The sequence below is a fragment of the Oncorhynchus clarkii genome, chromosome 17 (assembly GCF_045791955.1).
Source record: "Oncorhynchus clarkii lewisi isolate Uvic-CL-2024 chromosome 17, UVic_Ocla_1.0, whole genome shotgun sequence".
In the NCBI taxonomy this organism is placed as follows: Eukaryota; Metazoa; Chordata; class Actinopteri; order Salmoniformes; family Salmonidae; genus Oncorhynchus; species Oncorhynchus clarkii.
This window is the reverse complement of record NC_092163.1, coordinates 6,157,258-6,183,444: the sequence shown is the minus strand read 5'-3', so window position 1 is coordinate 6,183,444 and position 26,187 is coordinate 6,157,258. Positions and strand designations below refer to the sequence as shown.

The following is a 26,187-nucleotide window of genomic DNA, read 5'->3' as shown; positions in this document are numbered from 1 at the left end:
GGTTGAAATATGATTGTCGTGTGTTTGTTTGATGGGGTAGTGTCCTCAGATAATCGCATGGTTTGCTTTTGCCGTAAAGCCTTTTTGAAATCTGACATGGTGGCTAGATTAACAAGAAGTTAAGCTTTGCTCTTGTGAATGCATGAAAGTTAAATATTTCTAATAAATAAAAAAATACTTTGCACTCTGCAATTTCACCGGATGTTGTCAACGTTCCGCTAGCGGAATCCCTAGCCAAACAGGTGTCAACGGACAAAAAATCTTAATATAAATATTCATATTCATGAAATCACAAGTGAAATATAGTGAAACACAGCTTAGCCTTTTGTTAATCACCCTGTCATCTCAGATTTTGAAATTATGCTTTACAGCCAAAGCAAGACAAGCATTTGTGTAAGTTTATCGATAGCCTAGCATAGCATTATGTCCAGCTAGCAGCAGGGAGCTTGGTCACGAAAATCAGAAAAGCAATCAAATTAAATCGTTTACCTTTGATGAGCTTCGGATGTTTTCACCCACGAGACTCCCAGTTAGACAGCAAATGTTAATTTTGTTCCATAAAGATGATTTATTATAGCCAAAATACCTCAGTTTTGTTGAGAAATCCACCGGAAGTTGCGGTCATGACAACGCCGAAAAAAACTCAAAATTTGATCCATAATATCGACAGAAACATGGCAAACCTTTTTTTATAATCAATCCTCTAGGTGTTTTTCAAATATCTATTCGATAATATATCAACCGGGACAATTGGCTTTTCACTAGGAGCGAGAGGCACAAGGGCCGCCTTTGTCTATTACGCACAAATCACTCTGAGAGCCACCACCTGACCACTGACGCAATGTTGTCGTTCACGCTCATTTTTCAAAATAAAAGCCTGAAACTATGTCTAGTGACTGAAGACACATTAGGGAAGCCATATAAAAAGGAATCTGGTTGATATCCCTTTCAATGGTAAATAGGGATGCATAGGAATGCAGAGGCTTCAAAATAAGAGTCACTTCCTGATTGGATTTTTCTCAGGCTTTCGCCTGCAATATCAGTTCTGTTATATTCACAGACAATATTTTTACAGTTTTGGAAACTTTATAGTGTTTTCTATCCTAAGCTGTCAATTATATGCATATTCTAGCACCTGGTCCTGAGAAATAGCCCGTTTACTTTGGGAACGTTATTTTTCCATAAATTAAAATAGTGCCCCCTAGTTTCAAGAGTTAATGTGCCATAACAGGTTTTAATGTGTTTGAGCCAATCAGTTGTGTTGTGACAAGGTATGGGGGTATACAGAAGATAGCCCTATTGGGTAAAAGGTGAAGTCCATATTATGTCAAGAACAGCTCAAATAAGCAAAGAGAAGCAACAGTCCATCATTACTTTAAGGACCACCACAAGAATGGAAGACCCAGAGTTACTTCTGATGCATAAGTTCATTAGAGTTACCAGACTTAGAAATTGCAACCCAAATAAATGCTTCACAAAGTTCAAGCAAGAGACACATCTCAACATCATCGGTTCAGAGGAGACTGCGTGAATCAGGCCTTCATGGTCGAATTGCTGCAAGGAAACCACTACTAAAGGACACCAATAAGAAGAAGAGACTTGCTTGGGCCAAGAAACACGAGCAATGGACATTAGTGGTGGATATCTGTCCTTGGGTCTGATGAGTCTTAATGTGAGATTTTTGGTTCCGAGCGTCATGTCTTTGTGAGACGAGGAGTAGATGAACAGATTATCTCCGCATGTGTGGTTCCCACCGTGAAGCATGGAGGAGGAGATGTGATGGTGTGCGGGTGCTTTGCTATTGACAATGTCAGTGATTTATTTATTCAAGTCACACTTAACCAGCATGACTACCACAGCATTCTGCAGCGATATGCCATCCCATCTGGTTTGGGATTAGTCCCACTGTCATTTGTTTTTCAACAGGACAATGACCCAACACACCTCCAGGTTGTGTAAGAGCTATTTGATTAAGTAGGAGAGTGATGGAGTGCTGCATCAGATGACCTGGCCTACACAATCCCCCGTCCTCAACCAAATCGAGATAGTTTGGGATGAGTTGGATCGCAGAGTAAAGGAAAAGCAGCCTACAAGTTCAAAATGTTGAAAATCTGTGAATGTCTAAATAAAGAAATTGGTCCATTTAAACAGCAATGTTTCGAACCCTTTCAACAACGGGGAGATGTTACTGATGTGCTTTGTATCTGACGTAAAAACAAGTTTTGGACTTCCACACAAAATTAATTATTTAGTTATTTTATGTTTAAGGAAGTGTGTAGGTCACATTATGTATCATACAGCTATGAATGTTATATATTTAGAACCAACTGTTCAATTGGAATCCAGCGACGTCTGTGTCTTCAGTGTCCTAGAACTGTCTAGGTTTTTGTGTTCTGACTTGTAAAACAGGATGAATAAAATAAGTAATGTAAACATAGCAGTAATTACCGGGAAGCTCTGCATTTGTTTTAAAATCACACTAAGATTGTTAAAACTGGCCTCAGGTTATTGAGAGATCTGATTTAGGATTTACCCTCGTAGCAAGGTTGTTTTATCATGTGGTTTTTCATTCGGGTCTCTATTTAAAAATAACACTATCTTTGGCAGGAGAAAGACCAGACTCAGAGGAACCAGAGCCAGGGACGTCCAAACCAGCAAGACGACACCAGTGCTCCCACTGTGGAAAGAGTTGTAACCAGATAGCACACCTGAAACAACACGAGAGGATACACACAGGGGAGAAGCCTTACCACTGCTCCCAGTGTGGAAAGGGTTTCAACCAGTCAGGGGTGCTGAAACGGCACGAGAGAATACACACAGGAGAGAAGCCTTACCACTGCTCCCAGTGTGGAAAGTGTTTCAACCAGAAAGCATCCCTGAACCAACACGAGAGAATACACACAGGGGAGAAGCCTTACCACTGCTCCCAGTGTGGAAAGTGTTTCAACCAGTCTTGGGAGCTGAAACAACACGAGAAAATACACACAGGAGAGAAGCCTTACCACTGCTCCCAATGTGGAAAGTGCTTTGTCCGTTCGGGGGAGCTGAAACTACATGAGAGAATACACACAGGAGAGAAGCCTTACCACTGCCCCCAATGTGGAAAGTGTTTCAACCAGTCTTGGGAGCTGAAACAACACGAGAGAATACACACCGGAGAGAAGCCTTACCACTGCTCCCAATGTGGAAAGTGCTTTGTCCGTTGGTTCCCACCGTGAAGCATGGAGGAGGAGATGTGATGGTGTGCGGGTGCTTTGCTATTGACAATGTCAGTGATTTATTTATTCAAGTCACACTTAACCAGCATGACTACCACAGCATTCTGCTGTGGTATCAGCGATAATCAAAATGTTGAACATCTGTGAATGTCTAAATAAGAAATTGGTCCATTTAAACAGCAATGTGTCGAACCCTTTCAACAACGGGGAGATGTTACTGATGTGCTTTGTATCTGTGACGTAAAAACAAGTTTTGGATTTCCACACAAAATGACTTCTTTAGTTATTTGATGTTTAAGGAAGTGTGTAGGTCACATTCTGTATCATACAGCTATGAAAGTTATATATTTAGAACCACCTGTTCAATTGGAATCCAGCGACGTCTGTGTCTTCAGTGTCCTACAACTGTCTAGGTTTTTGTGTTCTGACTTGTAAAATAGGATGAATGAAATAAGTTTGTAATAAGATTGTTAAAACTGGCCTCAGGTTATTGAGAGATCTGATTTAGGATTTACCTTCGTAGCAAGGTTGTTTTATCATGTGGTTTCATCTGGGTCTCTATTTAAAAATAACACTGTCTTTGGCAGGAGAAAGACCAGACTCAGAGGAACCAGAGCCAGGGACGTCCAAACCAGCAAGACGACACCAGTGCTCCCACTGTGGAAAGAGTTTTAACCAGAAAGCACACCTGAAAGCTCATGAGAGAATACACACAGGGGAGAAGCCTTACCACTGCTCCCAGTGTGGACAGTGTTTCAACCAAAAAGCACACCTGAAACAACACCAGATAATACACACAGGGGAGAAGCCTTACCACTGCTCCCAGTGTGGAAAGTGTTGTAACGGGTTATGGGACCTGAAACAACATGAGATAATACACACAGGGGAGAAGCCTTACCACTGCTCCCAATGTGGAAAGGGATGTAACGGGTTATGGGGTCTGAAACAACATGAGATAATACACACAGGGGAGAAGCCTCACCACTGCTCCCAGTGTGGAAAGTGTTTCAACCATTCAGGGGAGCTGAAACGACATGAGAGAGTACACACAGGAGAGAAGCCACTGCTCCCAGTGTGGAAAGTGTTTCAACCATTCAGGGGAGCTGAAACGACATGAGAGAGTACACACAGGAGAGAAGCCACTGCTCCCAGTGTGGAAAGCGTTTCAACCAGTCGGGGGAGCTGAAACAGCACGAGAGAATACACACAGGGGAGAAGCCATACCATTGCTCCCTATGTGGAAAGCGTTTCAACCAGTCGGGGGAGCTGAAACAGCACGAGAGAATACACACAGGGGAGAAGCCATACCATTGCTCCCAGTGTGGAAGGAGTTTTACCGGTTTAGGGACCCTGAGACACCATGAGAGAATACACACAGGAGAGAAGCCTTACCACTGCTCCCAATGTGGAAAGCGCTTCAACCATTTGGGGGAGCTGAAACAGCATGAGAGAATACACACAGGGGAAAAGCCTTTCCACTGCTCCCAGTGTGGAAAGTGTTTCAGCCAATCAGGGACGTTGAAACGACATGAGAGAATACACACAGGGCAGAAGCCTTACCACTCCTCCTAGGGTGCAAAGCTTTTGCCCATTTAGGAAGCCTGAAAGAACACATTAAACTGCACACAGAGGAGAAGACTTAGAAAAGCTCAGACTGTGGGAAAACATATTACTCATAACAATCACTTAAACGTCATATGAGAATCCACACAGGAGAGAGAAATTACTTCTCTTAGCGTGTATATTGATATTTCACATCACATTGGCTTAACATTTATCAGAGAACATACACAGTGCTCCCGTTGTCTTATATTGTTGACTGACAATGTGTTTACCTGTCTTTACCATATGAAATTAAATGGTACAGGGTATACTCAAACATATATTTGACCTACAAAACTAAGGAGATGATACCATCGCTCTGTACCATCACTCATTCATATATCTTTATGTACATATCCTTTATCCCCTTACACTTGTGTCTATAATTAAGGTAGTAGTTTTGGAATTGTTAGCTAGATTACTTGTTGGTTATTACTGCATTGTCGGAACTAGAAGCACAAGCATTTCGCTACACTCGCATTAACATCTGCTAACCATGTGTATGTGACAAATAAAATTGATCAACCAGATTGATTCACAGTCAGTGTTGTTGAGCAGAGAATCAACCAGAGAATCAACCAGATTGATTCACAGTCAGTGTTGTTGAGCAGAGAATCAACCAGAGAATCAACCAGATAATCAACCAGAGAATCAACCAGATTGATTCACAGTCAGTGTTGTTGAGCAGAGAATCAACCAGAGAATCAACCAGGTTGTTGAAGTTATTCAGGTACATAATACATTTGATTTGTTTAATTCTGTTTTATTCAATTAGAATAATTTACTCTGAATGAGAACGATCACATCTGTGAGCTTTATGCATTATAACATCGATTGACTAAATGATGACGTTGACAGATTTGTAGTAAAACCAGGGTTGGAGTCAAATCCATTTCATTTCCAGTCAATTCAGAAAGTAAACCAAATTCCACATTTTCCTCATTGAAAACCATAGAAGAGAATTGGGAATTTTCAGTTTACTTCCTGAATTTACTGGAATATTCTAAAATTGATTAAATTGGGAGGTTTTCCTCAAGAATGTCACGTTCTGACCTTTATTTCCTTTATTTCCTTCGGTGGTTCTCAATCAGGTGTCATTAGTTGTCTCTGATTGAGAATCATACTTAGGTAGCCTGGGTTTCACTGTGCGTTTGTGGGTGTTTGTTTCCGTGTCTGTGTTTTTCACCACACGGTACTGTTTTGGGTTTCGTTCATTCCACGTTTATTGTTTTTTGTATTCAGTTGTTCATGTGTACTATTTCTTATTAAAAGAACCATGGACACTTACCACGCCGCATATTGGTCCTCCGATCCTTCTTGCCTCTCCTCTTCGGAAGAAGCGGAGGAAATCCCTTACAATGAATCTGCACAACAACGCCCTATAATGACAAAAGCAAAAACAGGATTTTAGAAATGTTTGCAAATGCATTTTAAAATTAAAACTGAAATATCACATTTCAATAAGTATTCAGAACCTTAACTCAGTGCTTTGTTGAAGCACTTTTGGCAGTGATTATAGCCTCAAGCCGCCTTGGGTATAACACTACAATCTTGGCACCCCTGTATTTGTGGTGTTTTCTCCCATTCTTCTCTGCAGATCCTCTCAAGATTGGTCAGTTTGGATGGAGAGCGTCACTGCGCAGCTATTTTCAGGATTTCTTCACAGTTGTTCGATCAGGTTCAAATCCGGGCTCTGGCTGGGCCACTCAAGGACATTCAGAGACTTGTCCCAAAGCCACTTCTATGTTGTCTTCGCTGTGTGCTTAGGGTCGTTGTCCTGTTGGAAGGTGAACCTTTGCCCCAGTCTGAGGTCCTGAGTGCTCTTGAGCAGGTTTTCATCAATTATCTCTCTGTACTTTGCTCCGTACATCTTTCCCTTGATCCTGACTAGTCTCCCAGTCCCTGCCGCTGAAAAAATATCCCAACACCATGATATTGCCACCACCACGATTCACTGTAGGGATGATGCCAGGTTTCCTCCAGACCTGACACTTGGCATTCAGGCCAAAGAGTTCAATCTTGGTTTCATCAGATCAGAGAATCTTGTATCTGATGGTCTGAGTCCTTTAGGTGCCTTTTGGCAAACTCCAAACAGACTTTCATGTGCCTTTTACTGAGAAGTGGCTTCCGTCTGGCCACTCTACCAAAAAGGCCAAATTGGTGGAGTGCTGCAGAGATGGTTGTCCTTCTGGAAGGTTCTCCCATCTCCACAGAGGAACTCTTGAGCTCTGTCAGAGTGACCATCGGGTTCTCAGTAACGTCCCTGACCAAGGCCCTTTTCCCCCAATTGTTCAGTTTGGCTGGGCGGCCAGCACTAGGAAGTCTTGGTGGTTCCAAACTTCCAAACTTTCCATTTAAGAATGATGGCGGCCACTGTGTTCTTTAGGACCTTCAATGCTGCAGAAATGCGTTGGTCCACTTCCCCAGATCCGTGACACAATCCTGTCTCTAAAGGATTATATCACAACAAATAAAGGCTACTTAAAGTTCATGAGACACGCATCTCCTCGTACACTTGTCTCATGTTTACAAAATAGAATTGGTCATTTGGTCATTAAGTCAAATTGTATATAGCCTCCACATTGACTCTATAGAGGGTAGTGGTTAGAGCGTTGGACTAGTAACTGGAAGGTTGCAAGTTCAAACCCCCGAGCTGACAAGGTACAAATCTGTCGTTCTGCCCCTGAACAGGCAGTTAACCCACTGTTCCTAGGCAGTCATTGAAAATAAGAATTTGTTCTTAACTGACTTGCCTAGTTAAATAATGTTAAAATTAAAATTAAAAATAGAGAACAATAATATTTGTTCAAACTAAACTACAGCACTTACTGTGATGAGTTAAATCTGATCCTTTCTTCTCCTCCTCTCACAGTTCCACTCAGCCCCGTTGTTTTCCTGCAGTCCACCAGCAGCACAGACAACCTCTTCATACCCAGTAGTAAGGTGCTACCAGGAGAGGCATGACACGGGGACTCCGTGAGGGAGGAAGGGCTTATGTTGTCCTGGTAACCATAAAGAGGGGACAGACGCACATCATTATGAATGCTGATGTAACGGTTGACATAAAATGCTTTACAGAAACCCAGACCCAGAGAGAGCAAGCTGTATGCTAGACCAGACCAAGCTGTACCATCTGGTGATCTGATCTGGAGAGACACTTCTCTGCCTCGTCAGCATCAGGATGTTGTTGAGGCTCCGCAGAGGATCCACCATAGTCATGTCTCTCTCCTGTGTGAATGAGAACATCAAACAGATGGTAAACTTATGATCTACTATTACAATCACAGAGTCTTACAAGAGGCATGAATATGTCTAAAAGCACCAAAATTGACCACTTTTGTCATGATTTCGTAAAATATTGTTTGTGATGTAAATGTTAAAGGGTCATTTCACAAAATGGATTCCTTTTGCATCCCTTCGATATTTTAAGTATAAATTATGCTCCAATATTGAATTTTAAAAGCCTGTTATATTAGATGGGGAACTTGAATGTAGACCACATGGAGAAATCAATACATCTAATTTAAGAGTCTGCGAAATATATGAACCAATGGCAGATTGCCCCTTAAACAATTCCTACAGTATTGAACAACATATTCAAGTGTATAACTTCAGTAGAATGCCCCTTTCAAACCCCACATTAGTTCAACAACTGCATAGTTTGTGCCCCTGTTTTTAAGACAGTACTCACTGGTGTTAATCGGATCTTCAGTCTCCTCCGCTTTCACTCCCAAAACGTCTTCCTCCTCTTTTTTTGAGATAGCCTCCTCTTCCTCTTTTACTCCAAAAGGTTCTTCCTCTTCTTTCAATGTTACGGCATCTTCATCCTTTTTGATTCTGAAAGCTTCTACTTCCTCCTCTTCCACTTTGACAACCTCTTTCCCATCTTCCTCTTTCACTGTAATATCATCCTCTTCTTCTTTCAATGTGATAGTATCCTCTTCCTCCCTTTTCATCCTGAAAGCTTCTTCCTCTCCGTTCACCAGGGCTTCTATCTGCGTTGAGCTTAGTGAGCTCATGCTCCGGGAGATTAGCCTAGTGCAATATCAATTTAACACATTTGCTAATTTAACAAGCAATCCACGTTTCAATGAACTAGTAGATAGGTAAACAGAATTCTGTTTAAAACACCAAGAGTAATATACACAAGATTTGTCTTAAACGCTTCAATGTTTCGGTTTTATGTTCGCAGGCAAACAATCGCGTGGTTGAATCAGAAGTCTGTGTTGTCGCTGTTGAAAACACCTCCAGTTCCGCTCACTAAGATTAGACGTCACGCAAGAAGCATCACCTGAAAGACTCACATCGCCATCTGCTGACTGGAGTGGGTAACACAGACTGGAGAAAAATCTCTATTACAATGTTTATTCTGACAAGCAATGTCATAAGAAATCATTTAAAAACAACCAGATGTTATTTTTTCTCTTACTTCTTACAGCCAATACTTTCCACCAGGTCTGGCCTGCTCATTAGGTAGGATTAGGTGACAGATTGACAATGGTGGCATATTCCTAGCTAAATAGACCAAGGCTCATCGGTAAGAACACATAATAACACCTCACATAATGCTGCCCAAAAATAATGAAAACTTCTCTCACCCAGTGGCATATGGGCTATTTAGGTGAGTGTTGCTGTTGCAACATGAAGCAGTGCCCACTTTGTTTAAGGACAGATAGGACGTGGACAGACAGGGCTCTACCTTTGTAGAGCACATGCCCCTTTTCCCTTCCAGTCTCCGAAGTGCCCTTTTGGGTGGTGGTATAATCTGTATTCCTTTTTGGTCATCAGTTATTCTGAACCCACTGCCTCCTCGTACACTTGTCTCATGTTTACAAAATAGAATTGTGCTTTTGGTCATTAAGCCTCATTAAATCAAACTGTATAAAGCTGTATGTATTTTATTTCAACACCTGCTCCTGATATGTACCTCTGTACTGGTACCCCCTGTATATAGCCTCCACATTGACTCTGTACTGGTACCTCCTGTATATAGCCTCCACATTGTCTCTGTACTGGTACCTCCTGTATATAGCCTCCACATTGACTCTGTACTGGTACCTCCTGTATATAGCCTCCACATTGACTCTGTACTGGTACCCCCTGTATATAGCCTCCACATTGACTCTGTACTGGTACCTCCTGTATATAGCCTCCACATTGACTCTGTACTGGTACCTCCTGTATATAGCCTCCACATTGACTCTGTACTGGTACCTCCTGTATATAGCCTCCACATTGTCTCTGTACTGGTACCCCCTGTATATAGCCTCCACATTGACTCTGTACTAGTACCCCCTGTATATAGCCTCCACATTGACTCTGTACTGGTACCCCCTGTATATAGCCTCCACATTGACTCTGTACTGGTACCTCCTGTATATAGCCTCCACATTGACTCTGTACTGGTACCTCCTGTATATAGCCTCCACATTGACTCTGTACTGGTACCTCCTGTATATAGCCTCCACATTGACTCTGTACTGGTACCCCCTGTATATAGCCTCCACATTGACTCGGTACTGGTACCCCCTGAAAATTGTCTCCACATTGACTCGGTACTGGTACCCCCCTGTATATAGCCTCCACATTGACTCTGTACTGGTACCTCCTGTATATAGCCTCCACATTGTCTCTGTACTGGTACCTCCTGTATATAGCCTCCACATTGACTCTGTACTGGTACCTCCTGTATATAGCCTCCACATTGACTCTGTACTGGTACCCCCTGTATATAGCCTCCACATTGACTCTGTACTGGTACCTCCTGTATATAGCCTCCACATTGTCTCTGTACTGGTACCTCCTGTATATAGCCTCCACATTGACTCTGTACTGGTACCTCCTGTATATAGCCTCCACATTGACTCTGTACTGGTACCTCCTGTATATAGCCTCCACATTGTCTCTGTACTGGTACCCCCTGTATATAGCCTCCACATTGACTCTGTACTAGTACCCCCTGTATATAGCCTCCACATTGACTCTGTACTGGTACCTCCTCTATATAGCCTCCACATTGACACTGTACTGGTACCCCCTGTATATAGCCTCCACATTGACTCGGTACTGGTACCCCCTGAAAATTGTCTCCACATTGACTCGGTACTGGTACCCCCCTGTATATAGCCTCCACATTAACTCTGTACTGGGCGGCAGGGTAGTGGTTAGAGCATTGGACTAGTAACCGAAAGGTTGCAAGTTCAAATCCGCGAGCTGACGAGGTACAAATCTGTCGTTCTGCCCCTGAACAAGGCAGTTAACCCACTGTTCCTAGACCAGTTAACCCACTGTTCCTAGACCAGTTAACCCACTGTTCCTAGGCCGTCATTGAAAATAAGAATTTGTTCTTAACTGACTTAAAATAAAAAAAAATAAAAAAAATAGTACCCCCTGTATATAGCCTCCACATTGACTCTGTACTGGTACCTCCTGTATATAGCCTCCACATTGTCTCTGTACTGGTACCTCCTGTATATAGCCTCCACATTGACTCTGTACTGGTACCTCCTGTATATAGCCTCCACATTGACTCTGTACTGGTACCCCCTGTATATAGCCTCCACATTGACTCTGTACTGGTACCACCTGTATATAGCCTCCACATTGTCTCTGTACTGGTACCCCCTGTATATAGCCTCCACATTGACTCTGTACTGGTACCCCCTGTACTGGTACCCCCTGTATATAGTCTCCACATTGACTCGGGACTGGTACCTCCTGTATATAGCCTCCACATTGACTCTGTACTGGTACCCCCTGTACTAGTCTCCACATTGACTCTGTACTGGTACCTCCTGTATTTTGCCTCTGTACTGGTACCTCCTGTATATAGCCTCCACATTGACTCTGTACTGGTACCACCTGTATATAGCCTCCACATTGTCTCTGTACTGGTACCCCCTGTATATAGCCTCCACATTGACTCTGTACTGGTACCCCCTGTACTGGTACCCCCTGTATATAGTCTCCACATTGACTCGGGACTGGTACCTCCTGTATATAGCCTCCACATTGACTCTGTACTGGTACCCCCTGTATATAGTCTCCACATTGACTCGGTACTGGTACCCCCTGTACTAGTCTCCACATTGACTCTGTACTGGAACCTCCTGTATATTGACTCTGTACTGGTACCTCCTGTATATAGCCTCCACATTGACTCTGTACTGGTACCCCCTGTATATAGCCTCCACATTGACTCTGTACTGGTACCCCCTGTATATAGCCTCCACATTGACTCTGTACTGGTACCCCCTGTATATAGCCTCCACATTGACTCTGTACTGGTACCTCCTGTATATAGCCTCCACATTGACACTGTACTGGTACCTCCTCTATATATATCCTCTGATTGAGAACCAATCTAGGCAACCATAGACTTACCTAGACACCTAACATGAACACAACCCCATAAATCTAATAAACCCCTAGACAAGACGAAACACATAAATCACCCATGTCACACCCTGGCCTAACCAAAATAATAGGTGCGGACTCCCGGCCGCACACCTAAACCCATAGGAGAGGGTCTGGGTGGGCGTCTTTCCACTGTGGCGGGACGTGGACGCCACTCTACCATAGTCTTAGTCCGCTTTCTTAGCGTCATTTGAGTGGCGACCCTCGCCGCCGACCTTGGCCTAGTAACCCTAACAAAGGGCCCACCTGGACTGAGGGCTGCCTCATTACTGAGGAAGCTCAGGACCGAGGGGTACCTCAGGTAATGTCTACACCTCAGGCCTGAACTACCCCTCGGTACTGAGCTACTTTTTAAAACTTTTTATTTGGGGAATATTTTCTCAACCCTTATTTTTCTTATCTACGTTGTTGGTTAAGGGCTTGTCAGTAAGCATTTCACGTTAAGATCTACACCTGTTGTATTCAGCGCATGTGACAAATAATATTTGATTGTAACTAAATATGCAGTTTCAATGTTACGGTCTTTGATACAATTATATTTCTGAAACTCAGGCTGTGTGTGTTTATCTGCGTCATTCCTTGATCATTCCTTGTGGTCCTGTAGCTCAGTTGGTGGAGTATAGTGCTTGTTAAACCAGGGTAGTGGGTTTGATTCCTGGGACCACCCATATGTAAAGTGTTTGCACACATGACTGCAAATCCCTTTAGATAAAAGTGTCTGCTACATTGCAGATGTATCCACTGATTATACCAAACATCTGGAACACCTTCCTAATATGGAGTTGGACCCTCCCCTTTTCCCCTCTAAACCGCCTCAATTCGTCGGGGCATGGACTCTACAAGGTGTCGAAAGCATTCCACAGGGATGCTGGCCCATGTTGACTCCAATGCTTCCCACAATTGTGTCAAGTTGGCTGGGTGTCCTTTGGGTGCAGTGGGGTCTCCTCAGAGGAGGAAGTGGAGAACAATCGTCCTCAGTTATTTTCAGAAAAATTAAAATGGTAAAATATTTAAAAGTGGTCCTTTTTAGATAAAACTATACTAAATATAATCACGTCACCAAATAATTTATTAAAACATACTATTTTGCATCCTCCATCCTCCTCTGGGTACATTGACTTCAATACAAAACCTTGGAGGCTCATGGTTCTCAAGCCCTTCCATAGACTTACACAGTAATTATGACAACTTCCGGAGGACGTCCTCCAACCTATCAGAGCTCTTGCAGCATGAACTGACATGATGTCCAACCAATGAAAGGATCAGATAATGTATCTAGTACTGAAAGCATAAGCTACAGCTAGCTAGCACTGCAGTGCATAACATGTGGTGAGTAGTTGACTAAAAGAGAGAAAAATACAATAGTTGAACAGTTTTGAACAAATTATTTTATTCCAAAATGAAGGAGAAGCGAGAGAGAGATATTTCGTCATTTATTTTCCACTTTCATTTTCACTTACTTAGCTAGCAAATGCAGCTATCTAGTTTAGCCTACTCAAACACTTGGCTCAAACAAAGGGATGCTATGTTAGCTAGCTGGCTATGACTATCCAACACAACACTAGAACTCTTCCAAGTCAAGGCTAGCCTTTGGTTTTACTAATTTATTGCCACTGGGACCCGCCAAGGTAAGTGCTAAACTGCTTACTGACTGTACACTGTAACGTTACTGCATGATTGTAGCAGGTTTACTCACGAGTTAGTTATTTTAGCTCTGTTGACTATGATGTTATTTTAGCTAATATGTTGACAACAATGTAAGCTGTGTGTAGCAGTTATGAAATGGTTTGGCTTGGAAAGGTTTTTTCTCCTGGTGACATACAGCTGATGTGTTGTGCATTGAAGTACAGAAACAAAGGGAGAAGGTGATAAGAGGAGAGCACATAGATGCAAGAAGGAATACAACGTGTCTGTAATGAAAGTGAACTGTGTTTATGCATGATCAGGGGTGTATTCATTCCGCCGATTCTGTTGACAAACGTTTAAATGGAACAAAACGGGGATAAACATACCTGAATTTGTCCAGTGATATCTCTATTTTAGCTAGATGCAGGCGAGAGTGTGCAAGGCAGTATTGAATGTGTCACTGTCTGTCTATGTGTCACTGTCTGTCATCGCAAAATGTTATCTCGACCTGTGTGAACCTACATTCTAAACTTTCATTCATAGGCTAGGTTGCTACCTCATGATGGGTATAGGGACAATTAGAGTATCATGTAGTAGCCTAAACCTATTGCTGTTACATTGAACAGGGTGAGTGAAATATGAATGACAGTCGTCCAATATGCTGTAATAGAATTAAGGCCATGCTCATGAAAAAACAAATCGTCCTGCCTCATCTTAAACGGCACTGACCTCCACTGTTTGGGTGGTGGACCACTCTTGGTACACATGGGAAACTGTTGAGCTGAAAAACCCAGCAGCGTTGCAGTTCTTGACACAAACCGGTGCGCCTGGCACCCACTACCATACCCCGTGCAAAGTAACTTAAATATTTTGTCTTCCCCATTAACTCTCTAAATGGCACACATGCACAATCCATGTCTCATGTCTCAAGGCTTAAAAATCATTATTTAACCTGTCTCCCCCCTTCATCTACACGGATTGAAGTGGATTTAACTAGTGACATCAGTAAGGGATCATAGCTTTAGCCTGGATTCACCTGGTCTGTCTAAGTCATGGAAGGAGCAGCTGTTCTTAATGTTTTGTCTACCCAGTGTAAAGCACTACAGATAATCAAGTGCTATTTGCATGTGATGCATTTGTTCTGTTGTTTACAGGAGGATTTGTATCTTATAGAGCGTGGCTTTAAGGGAATAGTATGGTCACATGTAGATAAAAAAGAATGTGAAAAATGAACAGAGAAAATGTATATCAACACACTACCTATTCATAGAAGTATTTATTAATCATCTACATATTAATATTGAGCTTCTACGTCAGTGTACAGGAACGTATTATTTGGAAGAGAAAATGTATCAGCTTATTGTTAAATAATTATGACGTTCTTTCCAATACAAAAAGTGTTGTAACTATTGTTTCCAAACTGCGTTACCCACTCCAGACAGCAGATGGCGACGAGCGTCTTTCAGGTGATGATTCTTCCGTGACGTATAATGGACTGGCCGGGACCCTTCTTCAGGAACAACAAGGCGCCAACTCTTCCAACCACGTCGGTAGCTTGCTAGCCAACATAAAAGTGAAAGATTGACGCTTTAGACCATGTTAATGTACATTATCTAATCTCAGTGTTTTAAACACAGTTCTGTTGACGTATTAACTGGTTAATTGTAACCTAATTTGCAAACTTGTTAAAGATTGATGCTGAGCCTAGCACTAGGCTAGTCGCTAATGCTAACTAGCTAGCTAACATCCCTGACCATGAGCTCATTAAAGTACTCATCCCCTGCTAAAGAAGAGGAGGTCTGCTGTTTGGAGAAAGAAGTTCTGGCGCTGAACATTGAAGAAGAGGATGAGGTTACAGTGAAAGAAGAGAAAGAAGCTTTTAGAATGAAAAAGGAGGAAGATGAGGCTGTTATAGTGAAGGAAGAAGATGCTGTTATAGTGGAAGAACATTTCAGAATGGAAGAGGAGGCTGTTATAGTGATAGAAGAGAAAGAACCGTTTAGAGAGGAACAGGATGATATCTCAATAAAGGTGAAGGAGGAAGACGTTTTTGGAGTGAAAGAGGAAGAGACAGAATATCAGATTAACACCAGTGAGTACTGTCTTCAACAGGGACACAAACTATGCCGTTGTTGAACTAATGTGTGGTTTTAAAGTGGCATTCTACTGAAGTTCTACACTTGAATATGTTGTTCAGTACTGTAGGAATTGTTAAAGGGTCGATCTGCCATTGGTTCATATATTTTAGGGACTTTTCAATTAGATGTATTGAATTCTCCATGTTGTCTATATTAAAGTTCCCCTCATCTAGTATAACAGGCTTTTAAAATTCAATATTGAAGCATATGTTCTACTTAAAATATCAAAGGGAGTTTACTACTCATTTTGATGTTCTCATTAACACAGGAGAGAGACATGACTATGGTGGATCCTCTGGGGAGCCTCAACAACATCCTGATGCTGACGAGGCAGAGAAGAGTCTCTCCAGATCAGAACACCAGATGGTACAGCTTGGTCTGGACGAGCAAACAGCTTTCTCTCGCTTGTGGGCTGGGTTTCTGTAAAGCACTTTATGACAACAGTGACATCAGCATCCATAATGATGTGCGTCTGTGTCCCCTCTTTATGGTTAGCAGGACAACACTTGCCCTTCCTCCCTCCCGGAGTCCCTGTATCGTGCCTCTCCCGGTAGCACCTTACTGCTGGGTATGAAGAGGTTGTCTGTGCTGCTGGTGGACTGCAGGAAAACAACAGGGCTGAGTGGAACTGTGAGAGGAGGAGAAGAGAAGAAAGGATCAGATTTGACACATCAAAGTAAGTGCTGTAGTTTAGTTTGAACAAATACAATAGATCTGCCCACTGGTATCTGTTACCAGGATAACCAGCAGAGTTCTGTTAGTTGACAGGAAGTTAGAGTAGTGTATATGGATGTAATGAATATCATAACACTGAAAAAGGATTCTGCCAATGAAAAGAGAGAAACCAATTGACCATATAAAACCTTGATGAAAGTTAGCTTTAGAGAGAAACCAATAGACCATATAAAACCTTGATGAAAGTTAGCTTTAGAGAGGAACCAATAGACCATATTGATGAAAGTTAGCTTTAGAGAGAACGTTTCAAGATGATCCAATGTAAGGTGCTTGTTTTACAAAAACTTTTCCTTAAAACATTATGGATGTTACATTGCCTGTCCCAGTCAACGCGGCTATCTTTAAAAGACTGTAGAACAGGCAAACTAAACTCAAGACTTTGGTCATTAATTAACTAGTACTGAAGAAAAGCTGTGATCAGGCTGCCCACTCAAGCAAAAGCTTCGAACTGTAACCAGTGCCGGCAACCTGGTTCAGGTTATCAATCAACCTACCAGGGTAGTGACAAACAGTAGAGGAATGAAATCATCAACATGGTTTGATCATATCTTTACTAATGCTGCAGAAATGGGTTTTAAAGCAGTATCCAGATCCACCAGATGTAGTGATAACAATATAGGAGCCATGTCTAGGAAAACCACCGTTCCAAAGGCTGGGACTAATATTGTGTATAAGAGGTCATACATTTTTTTGTAGTGATTCCTATGTTGTTGATGTAAATAATATTTGTTGGTCCGTGGTGTGTAATGATGGGCAACCAGACACTGCCCTTGACACATTTGAAACTGCTTATCCCAGTTACTAATAAGCAGCGCCCATTAAGAAAATGACTGCAAAAACGGTTGAATCCACATGAATTGATGAGGAATTAAAAAATGGTATGATGAAGAGGGAGGCAAAAGAGATGGCATATAGGTCTGGCTGAATAACTGATTGGCAAACCTATTGCAAATTGAGACATCATTTGACTAAACTGAATAAAAAGAAGAAAGTACACAATGAAACAAAGATAAATTACATGAAGAATGATAGTAAAAATCTTTGGAGCATCTTCAATGAAATTTTGCGCAAATAAAATCAACAATGACAAGTCACTGGTGTCTGACAATGTGGATGGAAAATTGAGGATAATAGCGGCCGATATTGCCATTCCTATTTGCCTTGTCTTTAATTTAAGTCTACTAGAAAGTGTGTACCCTCAGGCCTGGAGGGAAGCTAAAGTCATTCCACTACCCAAGAATAGTAAAGCTGCCTTTACTGGCTTAAATAGCCGACCAATCAGCCTGTTACCAACCCTAAAAAATGGTATTTGACCAGATACACTGCTATTTTACATTAAACAAATATAGACTTTTAGCTTATAGGGAAGTTCATTCAACAAGCACAGCACTTACAAATGACTGACTGGCTGAGAGAAATTGATGATAAAAATGGCTTTACACCCCCTGCTATATTGTGGATAAAGAGTTTTTCTTTGAAAATGTAACCTTTATTTAACTAGGCAAGTCAGTTAAGAACAAATTATTTTTTTCAATGATGGCCTAGGACTGCCTTGTTCAGGGGCAGAACGACAGAGTTTTACCTTGTCAACTCGGGGATTCGATCCAGCAATCTTTCGGTTACTGGCCTACCGCTCTAACCACTAGGCTACCTGCCGCCCCAGAGCTACCTGTCTAACGGAACACAAAGAGTGTTCTTTAATGGAAGCCTGTACAACAAAATCAAGGTAGAATCAGGAATTCCCCAGGGCAGCTGTTTTGCACTCACTTTTTTCAATCTTTACCAACAACATGCCAGTGACATTTGAGTAAAGCCCGTGTGTCTATGTATGCGGATGACTCAACACTATACACGTCAGCTACTACAGCGACTGAAATGACTGCAACACTTAACATAGAGCTGCAGTTAGTTTCAGAATGGGTGGCAAGGAATACATATTTCTGATTACCTTAAGTTACATGGCCTACTACGCTAATTCTGTAGCGGTATTGTTAGAGGGGGGTAAATATGAAGATTTTGTTGGTGCGCCAGGCAGGTATTAACCCTAGTTATTAAAGTTAGTTATTACCTATTATAACATTATTATTATTATTATTATTAAATATTATTAAAACTGAAAGGATGAGAGTAGAATAGATAGAGTAGCGCTTCCAGACACATTCTAAACATGATGGAGACGTAAAGGAGGACTGTAGCATCTAATGATGAAACATTATGGAGTCTTAAAGGAGGACTGTAGCATCTAATGATGAAACATTATGGAGTCTTAAAGGAGGACTGTAGCATCTAATGATGAAACATTATGGAGTCTTAGAGGACTGTAGCATCTAATGATGAAACATTATGGAGTCTTAAAGGAGGCCTGTAGCATCTAATGATGAAACATTATGGAGTCTTAAAGGAGGACTGTAGCATCTAATGATGAAACATTATGGAGTCTTAAAGGAGGACTGTAGCATCTATTGATGAAACATTATGGAGTCTTAAAGGAGGACTGTAGCATCTAATGATGAAACATTATGGAGTCTTAAAGGAGGACTGTAGCATCTAATGATGAAACATTATGGAGTCTTAAAGGAGGACTGTAGCATCTAATGATGAAACATTATGGAGTCTGAAAGGAGGACTGTAGCATCTAATGATGAAACATTATGGAGTCTTAAAGGAGGACTGTAGCATCTAATGATGAAACATTATGGAGTCTTAAAGGAGGACTGTAGCATCTATTGATGAAACATTATGGAGTCTTAAAGGAGGACTGTAGCATCTAATGATGAAACATTATGGAGTCTTAAAGGAGGACTGTAGCATCTAATGATGAAACATTATGGAGTCTTAAAGGAGGACTGTAGCATCTAATGATGAAACATTATGGAGTCTGAAAGGAGGACTGTAGCATCTAATGATGAAACATTATGGAGTCTTAAAGGAGGACTGTAGCATCTAATGATGAAACATTATGGAGTCTTAAAGGAGGACTGTAGCATCTAATGATGAAACATTATGGAGTCTTAAAGGTGCCCCCTAGTTTCAAGAGTTAATGTGCCATAACCGGTTTTAATGTGTTTGAGCCAATCAGTTGTGTTGTGACAAGGTAGGGGGGTATACAGAAGATAGCCCTATTGGGTTAAAGACGAAGTCCATATTATGTCAAGAACAGCTCAAATATGCAAAGAGAAGCAACTGTCCATCATTACTTTAACCTTTCTGATCTCCCCATCCCGGATCCGGGATCGTGAATACAGACTCAAGCTCATTACCATAACGCAACGTTAACTATTCATGAAAATCGCAAATGAAATGAAATAAATATGCTAGCTCTCAAGCTTAGCCTTTTGTTAACAACACTGTCATCTCAGATTTTCAAAATATGCTTCTCAACCATTGCAAAACAAGCATTTGTGTAACAGTACTGATGGCTAACGTAGCATTTAGCGTAGCATTTAGCATTAGCATTCAGCTGGCAACATTTACACAAAAAAACAGAAAAGCATTCAAATAAAATCATTTACCTTTGAAGAACTTCAGATGTTTTCAATGAGGAGACTCTCAGATAGCAAATGTTCAGTTTTTCCTGAAAGATTATTTGTTTAGGACAAATCGCTCCGTTTTCTGCGTCACGTTTAGCTACGAAAAAACCCCTGTATCCAGGATTGTGTAAATCTATCAGCAAGCTCATTAGCATAACACAACATTAACTATTCATGAAAATGGCTAATGAAATGAATCTATTTGCTCTCAAGCTTAGCCTTTTGTTAACAACACTGTCATCTCAGATTTTCAAAATATGCTTTTGAACCATAGCTAAACAAGCATTTGTGTAAGAGTATTGATAGCCTAGCATTGCATTAAGCCTGGCATTCAGCACGCAACATTTTCCACAAAAAAACATAAAAGCATTCAAATAAAATAATTTACCTTTGAAGAACTTCAGATGTTTCCAATGAGGAGACTCAGTTAGATAGCAAATGTTCCGTTTTTACAAAAAATATTATTTGTGTCGACTAATCACTCCGTTTTGTTCATCACGTTTGGGTAAGAAAAAAGAAAAAAGAAAAAAAAGTCATTTAAACGCTTTTTTTCCAAATTAACTCCATAATATCGACAGAAACATGGCAAACGATGTTTAGAATCAATCCTCAAGGTGTTTTTCACATATCTATCGACAATAAAATCCATCGTGGCAGTTTACTTTCAATTCTGAAGAAATGGAACGCGCATGGACTTACTGATTACGCACACAGGACACCGGGCGGGACACCAGGTAAATGTAGTTTCTTATGGTCAATCTTCCAATGATATGCCTACAAACACGTCACAATGCTGCAGACACCTCGGGGAATATACAGAAAGCGCAGGCTCATTCCTGGCGCATTCACAGCCATATAAGGAGACATTGGAACACAGCGCCTTCAGAATCCGGGGCATTTCCTGTATGAAACATCATCTTGGTTTCGCCTGTTGCATTAGTTCTGGGGCACGCACAGATAATATCTTTGCAGTTTTGGAGACGTCAGAGTTGTGTCTTTCCAAGGCTGTCAATTCCATGCATAGTCGAGCATCTTTTCGTGACAAAATATTGCGCTTAAAACGGGCACGTCTTTTTATCCAATAATGACACAGCGCCCCTATAGGTTCAAGAGGTTAAGGACCACCACAATAATGGAAGACCCAGAGTTACTTCTGGTGCATAAGTTCATTAGAGTTACCAGACTTAGAAATTGCAGCCCAAATAAATGCTTCACAAAGTTCAAGCAAGGGACACATCTCAACATCATCGGTTCAGAGGAGACTGCGTGAATCAGGCCTTCATGGTCGAATTTCTGCAAGGAAACCACTACTAAAGGACACCAATAAGAAGAAGAGACTTGCTTGGGCCAAGAAACATGAGCAATGGACATTAGACCGGTGGATATCTGTCCTTGGGTCTGATGAGTCCAAATGTGAGATTTTTGGTTCCGAGCGTCATGTCTTTGTGAGACGAGGAGTAGATGAACAGATTATCTCTGCATGTGTGGTTCCCACCGTGAAGCATGGAGGAGGAGACGTGATGGTGTGCAGGTGCTTTGCTATTGACAATGTCAGTGATTTATTTATTCAAGTCACACTTAACCAGCATGACTACCACAGCATTCTGCAGCCATCCCATCTGGTTTGGGCTTAGTCCCACTGTCAATTGTGTTTCAACAGGACAATGACCCAACACACCTCCAGGCTGTGTAAGAGCTATTTGACCAAGATGGAGTGCTGCATCAGATGACCTGGCCTCGACCTCACCCAAATCGAGATGGTTTGGGATTAGTTGGATCGCAGAGTGAAGGAAAAGCAGCCTACAAGTTCTCAGCATATATGGAACTCCTACAAGACTGTTGGAAAAGGATTCCAGGTGAAGCTGGTTGAGAGAAAGCAAGGGTGGCAACTTTTGAAGAATAAAATATATATTTTGATTTAACACTTGTGGTTACTACATGATTCCATGTGTTTTTTAATCATTTTGATGTCTTTATTATTCTACAATGTAGAAAATAGTAAAAATTAAGAAAAACCCTTGAATGAGTAGGTGAGTCCAACCTTTTGACTGGTACTGTACATTCAATTCCGTAACAGCTCCAGTGGACATTCCTGCAGTCAGCATGCCAATTGCCCGCTCCCTCAGAGATCTGTGGCATTGTTGTGTGACCAAACTGCACATTTTCGAGTAGCCTTTTATTACCCCCAGCACAGGGTGCACCTGTGTAACAATCACGCTGTTCAATCAGCTTCTTGATATGCCACACCTGTTAGGTGGATGGATTATCTTGGCAAAGAATAAATGTTGACTAACAGTGATGCTCATGAAACATCCAACACTTTACATGTTGTGTTTATATTTTTGTTTATTGTAGTTACTATCAGTTTTAGGAACATTTACCCAAATACTTCACCTTATTTTTTACTTTACCCAAAATATGACATCAGCGATAATCAAAATGTTGAAAATCTGTGAATGTCTAAATAAGAAATTGGTCCAATTAAACAGCAATGTGTCGAACCCTTTCAACAACGGGGAGATGTTACTGATGTGCTTTGTATCTGCGACGTAAAAACAAGTTTGACTTCCACACAAAATTACTTCTTTAGTTATTTTATGTTTAAGGAAGTGTGTAGGTCACATTATGTATCATACAGCTATGAATGTTATATATTTAGAACCACCTGTTCAATTTGAATCCAGCGACGTCTCTGTCTTCAGTGTCCTAGAACTGTCTAGGTTTTTGTGTTCTGACTTGTAAAACAGGATGAATAAAATAAGTAATGTAAAAATAACACTGTATTTGGCAGGAGAAAGACCAGACTCAGAGGAACCAGAGCCAGGGACGTCCAAACCAGCAAGACGACACCAGTGCTCCCACTGTGGAAAGAGTTTTAACCATAAAGCACACCTGAAACAACACGAGATAATACACACAGGGGAGAAACCTTACCACTGCTCCCAGTGCGGGAAGAGTTTCGTCCGTTTGGGGGAGCTGAAACAACATGAGAGAATACACACAAGAGAGAAGCCTTACCGCTGCTCCCAGTGTGGAAAGAGTTTCAACCATTCAGGGACGCTGAAACAGCATGAGAGAATACACACAGGAAAGAAGCCTTACCACTGCTCCCATTGCGGGAAGAGTTTCAACCGGAAAACATACCTGAACCAACACGAGAGAATACACACAGGAGAGAAGCCTTACCACTGCTCCCAATGTGGAAGTTGTTTCGTCTGTCCAGGGGATCTGAAACAACATGAGAGAATACACACAGGAGAGAAGCCTTACCACTGCTCCCAGTGTGGAAAGAGTTTCAACCGGAAAGCATGCCTGAACCAACACGAGAGAATACACACAGGAGAGAAGCCTTACCACTGCTCCCACTGTGGAAAGTGTTTCGTCTGTTCAGGGGAGCTAAAAAAACATGAGAGAATACACACAGGAGAGAAGCCTTACCACTGCTCCCAGTGTGGAAAGAGTTTTAACAATTTAGGGAACCTGAAACGACATGAGAGAATACACATAGGAGAGAAGCCTTATCACTGCTCCCAGTGTGGAAAGAGTTTTAACAATTTAGGGTACCTGAAACATCATCAGAGAATACACACAGGTGAGAAGCCTTACCACTGCTCCCAGTGTGGAAAGTGTTTCAACCGGTCAGGGGGGCTGAAACGACACGAGAGAATACACACAGGGGAGAAGCCTTTCCACTCCTCCCAGGGTGCAAAGCTTTTGCCCAACACATGAGACTGCACACAGAGGAGAATGCTTAGAAAAGGCCAGACTGTGAGAAAACATATTACTCATAACAGTCACTTAAACGTCTTTAGAGAATCCACACAGGAGAGAGAATGACTTCTCTTAGCGTGTATATTGATATTTCACATCACATTGACTTAAAATTCATCAGAGAACACACACAGTGCTCCCGTTGTCTTATATTGTACACTGACAATGTGTTTACCTGTTTTTACCATATTAAATTGTTTCTTCCAATTATTGATAAACATGTACCTGTTAAGAAACTGACTGTTAGAACTGTTAAGGCTCCATGGATTGATCAGGAATTTAAAAACTGTATGGTCATTGGTAAAAATAGAAAAGAGTTGAGGTCCTGGAAAGAGTTTTAACCAGAAAGGACACCTGAACCAACAGGGGAAAATACACACAGGGGAGAAGCCTTAACACTGCTTAACACTGCGATTTGGTTGGGTTGTGTATCGGAGGACGCATGACTTTGACCTTCGTCTTTCCCGAGCCCGTACGGGAGTTGTAGCGATGAGACAAGATTGTAGCTACTAACAATTAGATACCACGATATTGGGGAGAAAAAGGGAGGTAAAATTAAACATTTTTAAAAATTAAAACACATGAGACTGCACACAGGGGAGAAGCTTTACCACTGCTCCCAGTGTGCAAAGCGTTTGCCCATTTAGGAAGCCTGAAAGAATACATGAGAAGGCTTACAAAATACTCAGACTGTGGGAAAACATATTACTCATCACAATCACTTCAACGTCATAAGAGAGTTAGTTAGTTTCACCACCCTGTGAAGTTCATAACTTATTTCATCTGTAGCCTAATAAACTACATGGGTTCCCGAATCGTAGTGGGAGGACCACACAAGATATCATCACGTGACTCCAAGTTAACTAAGATGTGATGGTTGTTATATAAATATTTGCGCATCAAAGAGTTTCCACTGCCATTTCTTGCTTAAACATTTTTACTGACACAAAAAGACAAACAAATTGTCAAACGAAGTAACAAAATGTCACCATTTATAAAAGTGTACAGGCATATCCTGTTTCCATCAGCCCGGTCATTACTTTTGAAATGGTTGGATCAATATCCACCTTCATGATGTGGATGAAGCCTGATTTGGAATGTCTGAGTAGTTCTATATGATGTCATAATTCACCCCTCTGATAATCAAGTGATATTTGGAATGTCTGAGTAGTTCTATCTGATGTCATAATACACCCCTCTGATAGTGATACATTTGCTCCATTGTTTCCATGTCAGTTGGTTTCCCACTCTGATGATTTATATCTGACAGAGGGGCTTTAAATGAATAGTACGATGACATCTTAGTGGGGCTTGAAATAAATAGGATTATTCATCATAAACTCCTATAGCAACAATACACTGCAGCTTTGACATCAACATGAGAATGGTCTGATGGGTGGTGCTACTCTATAGGTAAGGCTGTTCAATATGAATGTTCAAATAGTCCCCTCTAGCCGGCCTCTGCCCAGTATCCTGCCCTGAACTTAGTCACTGTTACTAGCCGTCTACCACCCAGTACTCCACCCTGTATTCTAGTCAAGGCTCATCCTATATAACTACTGCTGTACACACCTTTTATATTCATATACGGTCCATAATGTCTAGACACACCATCATATACATTGTAAACCAACTGTATATATTTATATTCCAGACTCTGACATTCCTCGTTCTACCATTTCTATATTTCTAAATCCTTAAAATGAATTGTAGGGAAAATCAGTAGGTCACACAAATGACTATTTCTAAACAAAGATAATAGACAAGTAGAATGGGAGAGGTTTCTTATACTATCTATACTTACTCGGTGAAGAGACTCCAGGGACGGAGATGAAGGCTGTAGGAATGAAGATCAGACAGTGAAGAGACTCCAGGGATGGTGATGAAGGCTGTAGGAATGAAGATCAGACAGTGAAGAGACTCCAGGGACGGTGATGAAGGCTGTAGGAATGAAGATCAGACAGTGAAGAGACTCCAGGGATGGAGATGAAGGCTGTAGGAATGAAGATCAGACAGTGAAGAGACTCCAGGGATGGTGATGAAGGCTGTAGGAATGAAGATCAGTCAGTGAAGAGACTCCAGGGACGGAGATGAAGGCTGTAGGAATGAAGATCAGTCAGCAATACTGGTCCTGTGGTCAGGTGGGGGAGT

At 41.5% G+C, this 26,187-nt stretch overlaps 2 protein-coding genes across 2 annotated transcripts in view; one reads left to right on the top strand and one right to left on the bottom strand.

The window, feature by feature from the left end:
• The window catches only part of LOC139370061 (zinc finger protein 665-like), a 166,186-nt gene extending 157,159 nt beyond the window's left edge, over positions 1 to 9,027 (bottom strand). Inside the window, exon 1 of the mRNA XM_071109371.1 lies at positions 8,512 to 9,027. Coding sequence (XP_070965472.1) covers positions 8,512 to 8,839 — 328 coding nt within the window. The 5' untranslated portion in view covers positions 8,840 to 9,027. The remainder of the gene's footprint in view (positions 1 to 8,511) is intronic.
• LOC139370046 (zinc finger protein 850-like) overlaps positions 1 to 26,187 on the top strand; it is a 125,531-nt gene that overhangs the window by 62,373 nt on the left and 36,971 nt on the right. The window contains exons 7-10 of the mRNA XM_071109352.1: positions 2,670 to 3,197; positions 3,886 to 4,220; positions 4,547 to 4,765; positions 23,271 to 23,857. Coding sequence (XP_070965453.1) covers positions 2,670 to 3,197; positions 3,886 to 4,220; positions 4,547 to 4,765; positions 23,271 to 23,857 — 1,669 coding nt within the window. The remainder of the gene's footprint in view (positions 1 to 2,669; positions 3,198 to 3,885; positions 4,221 to 4,546; positions 4,766 to 23,270; positions 23,858 to 26,187) is intronic.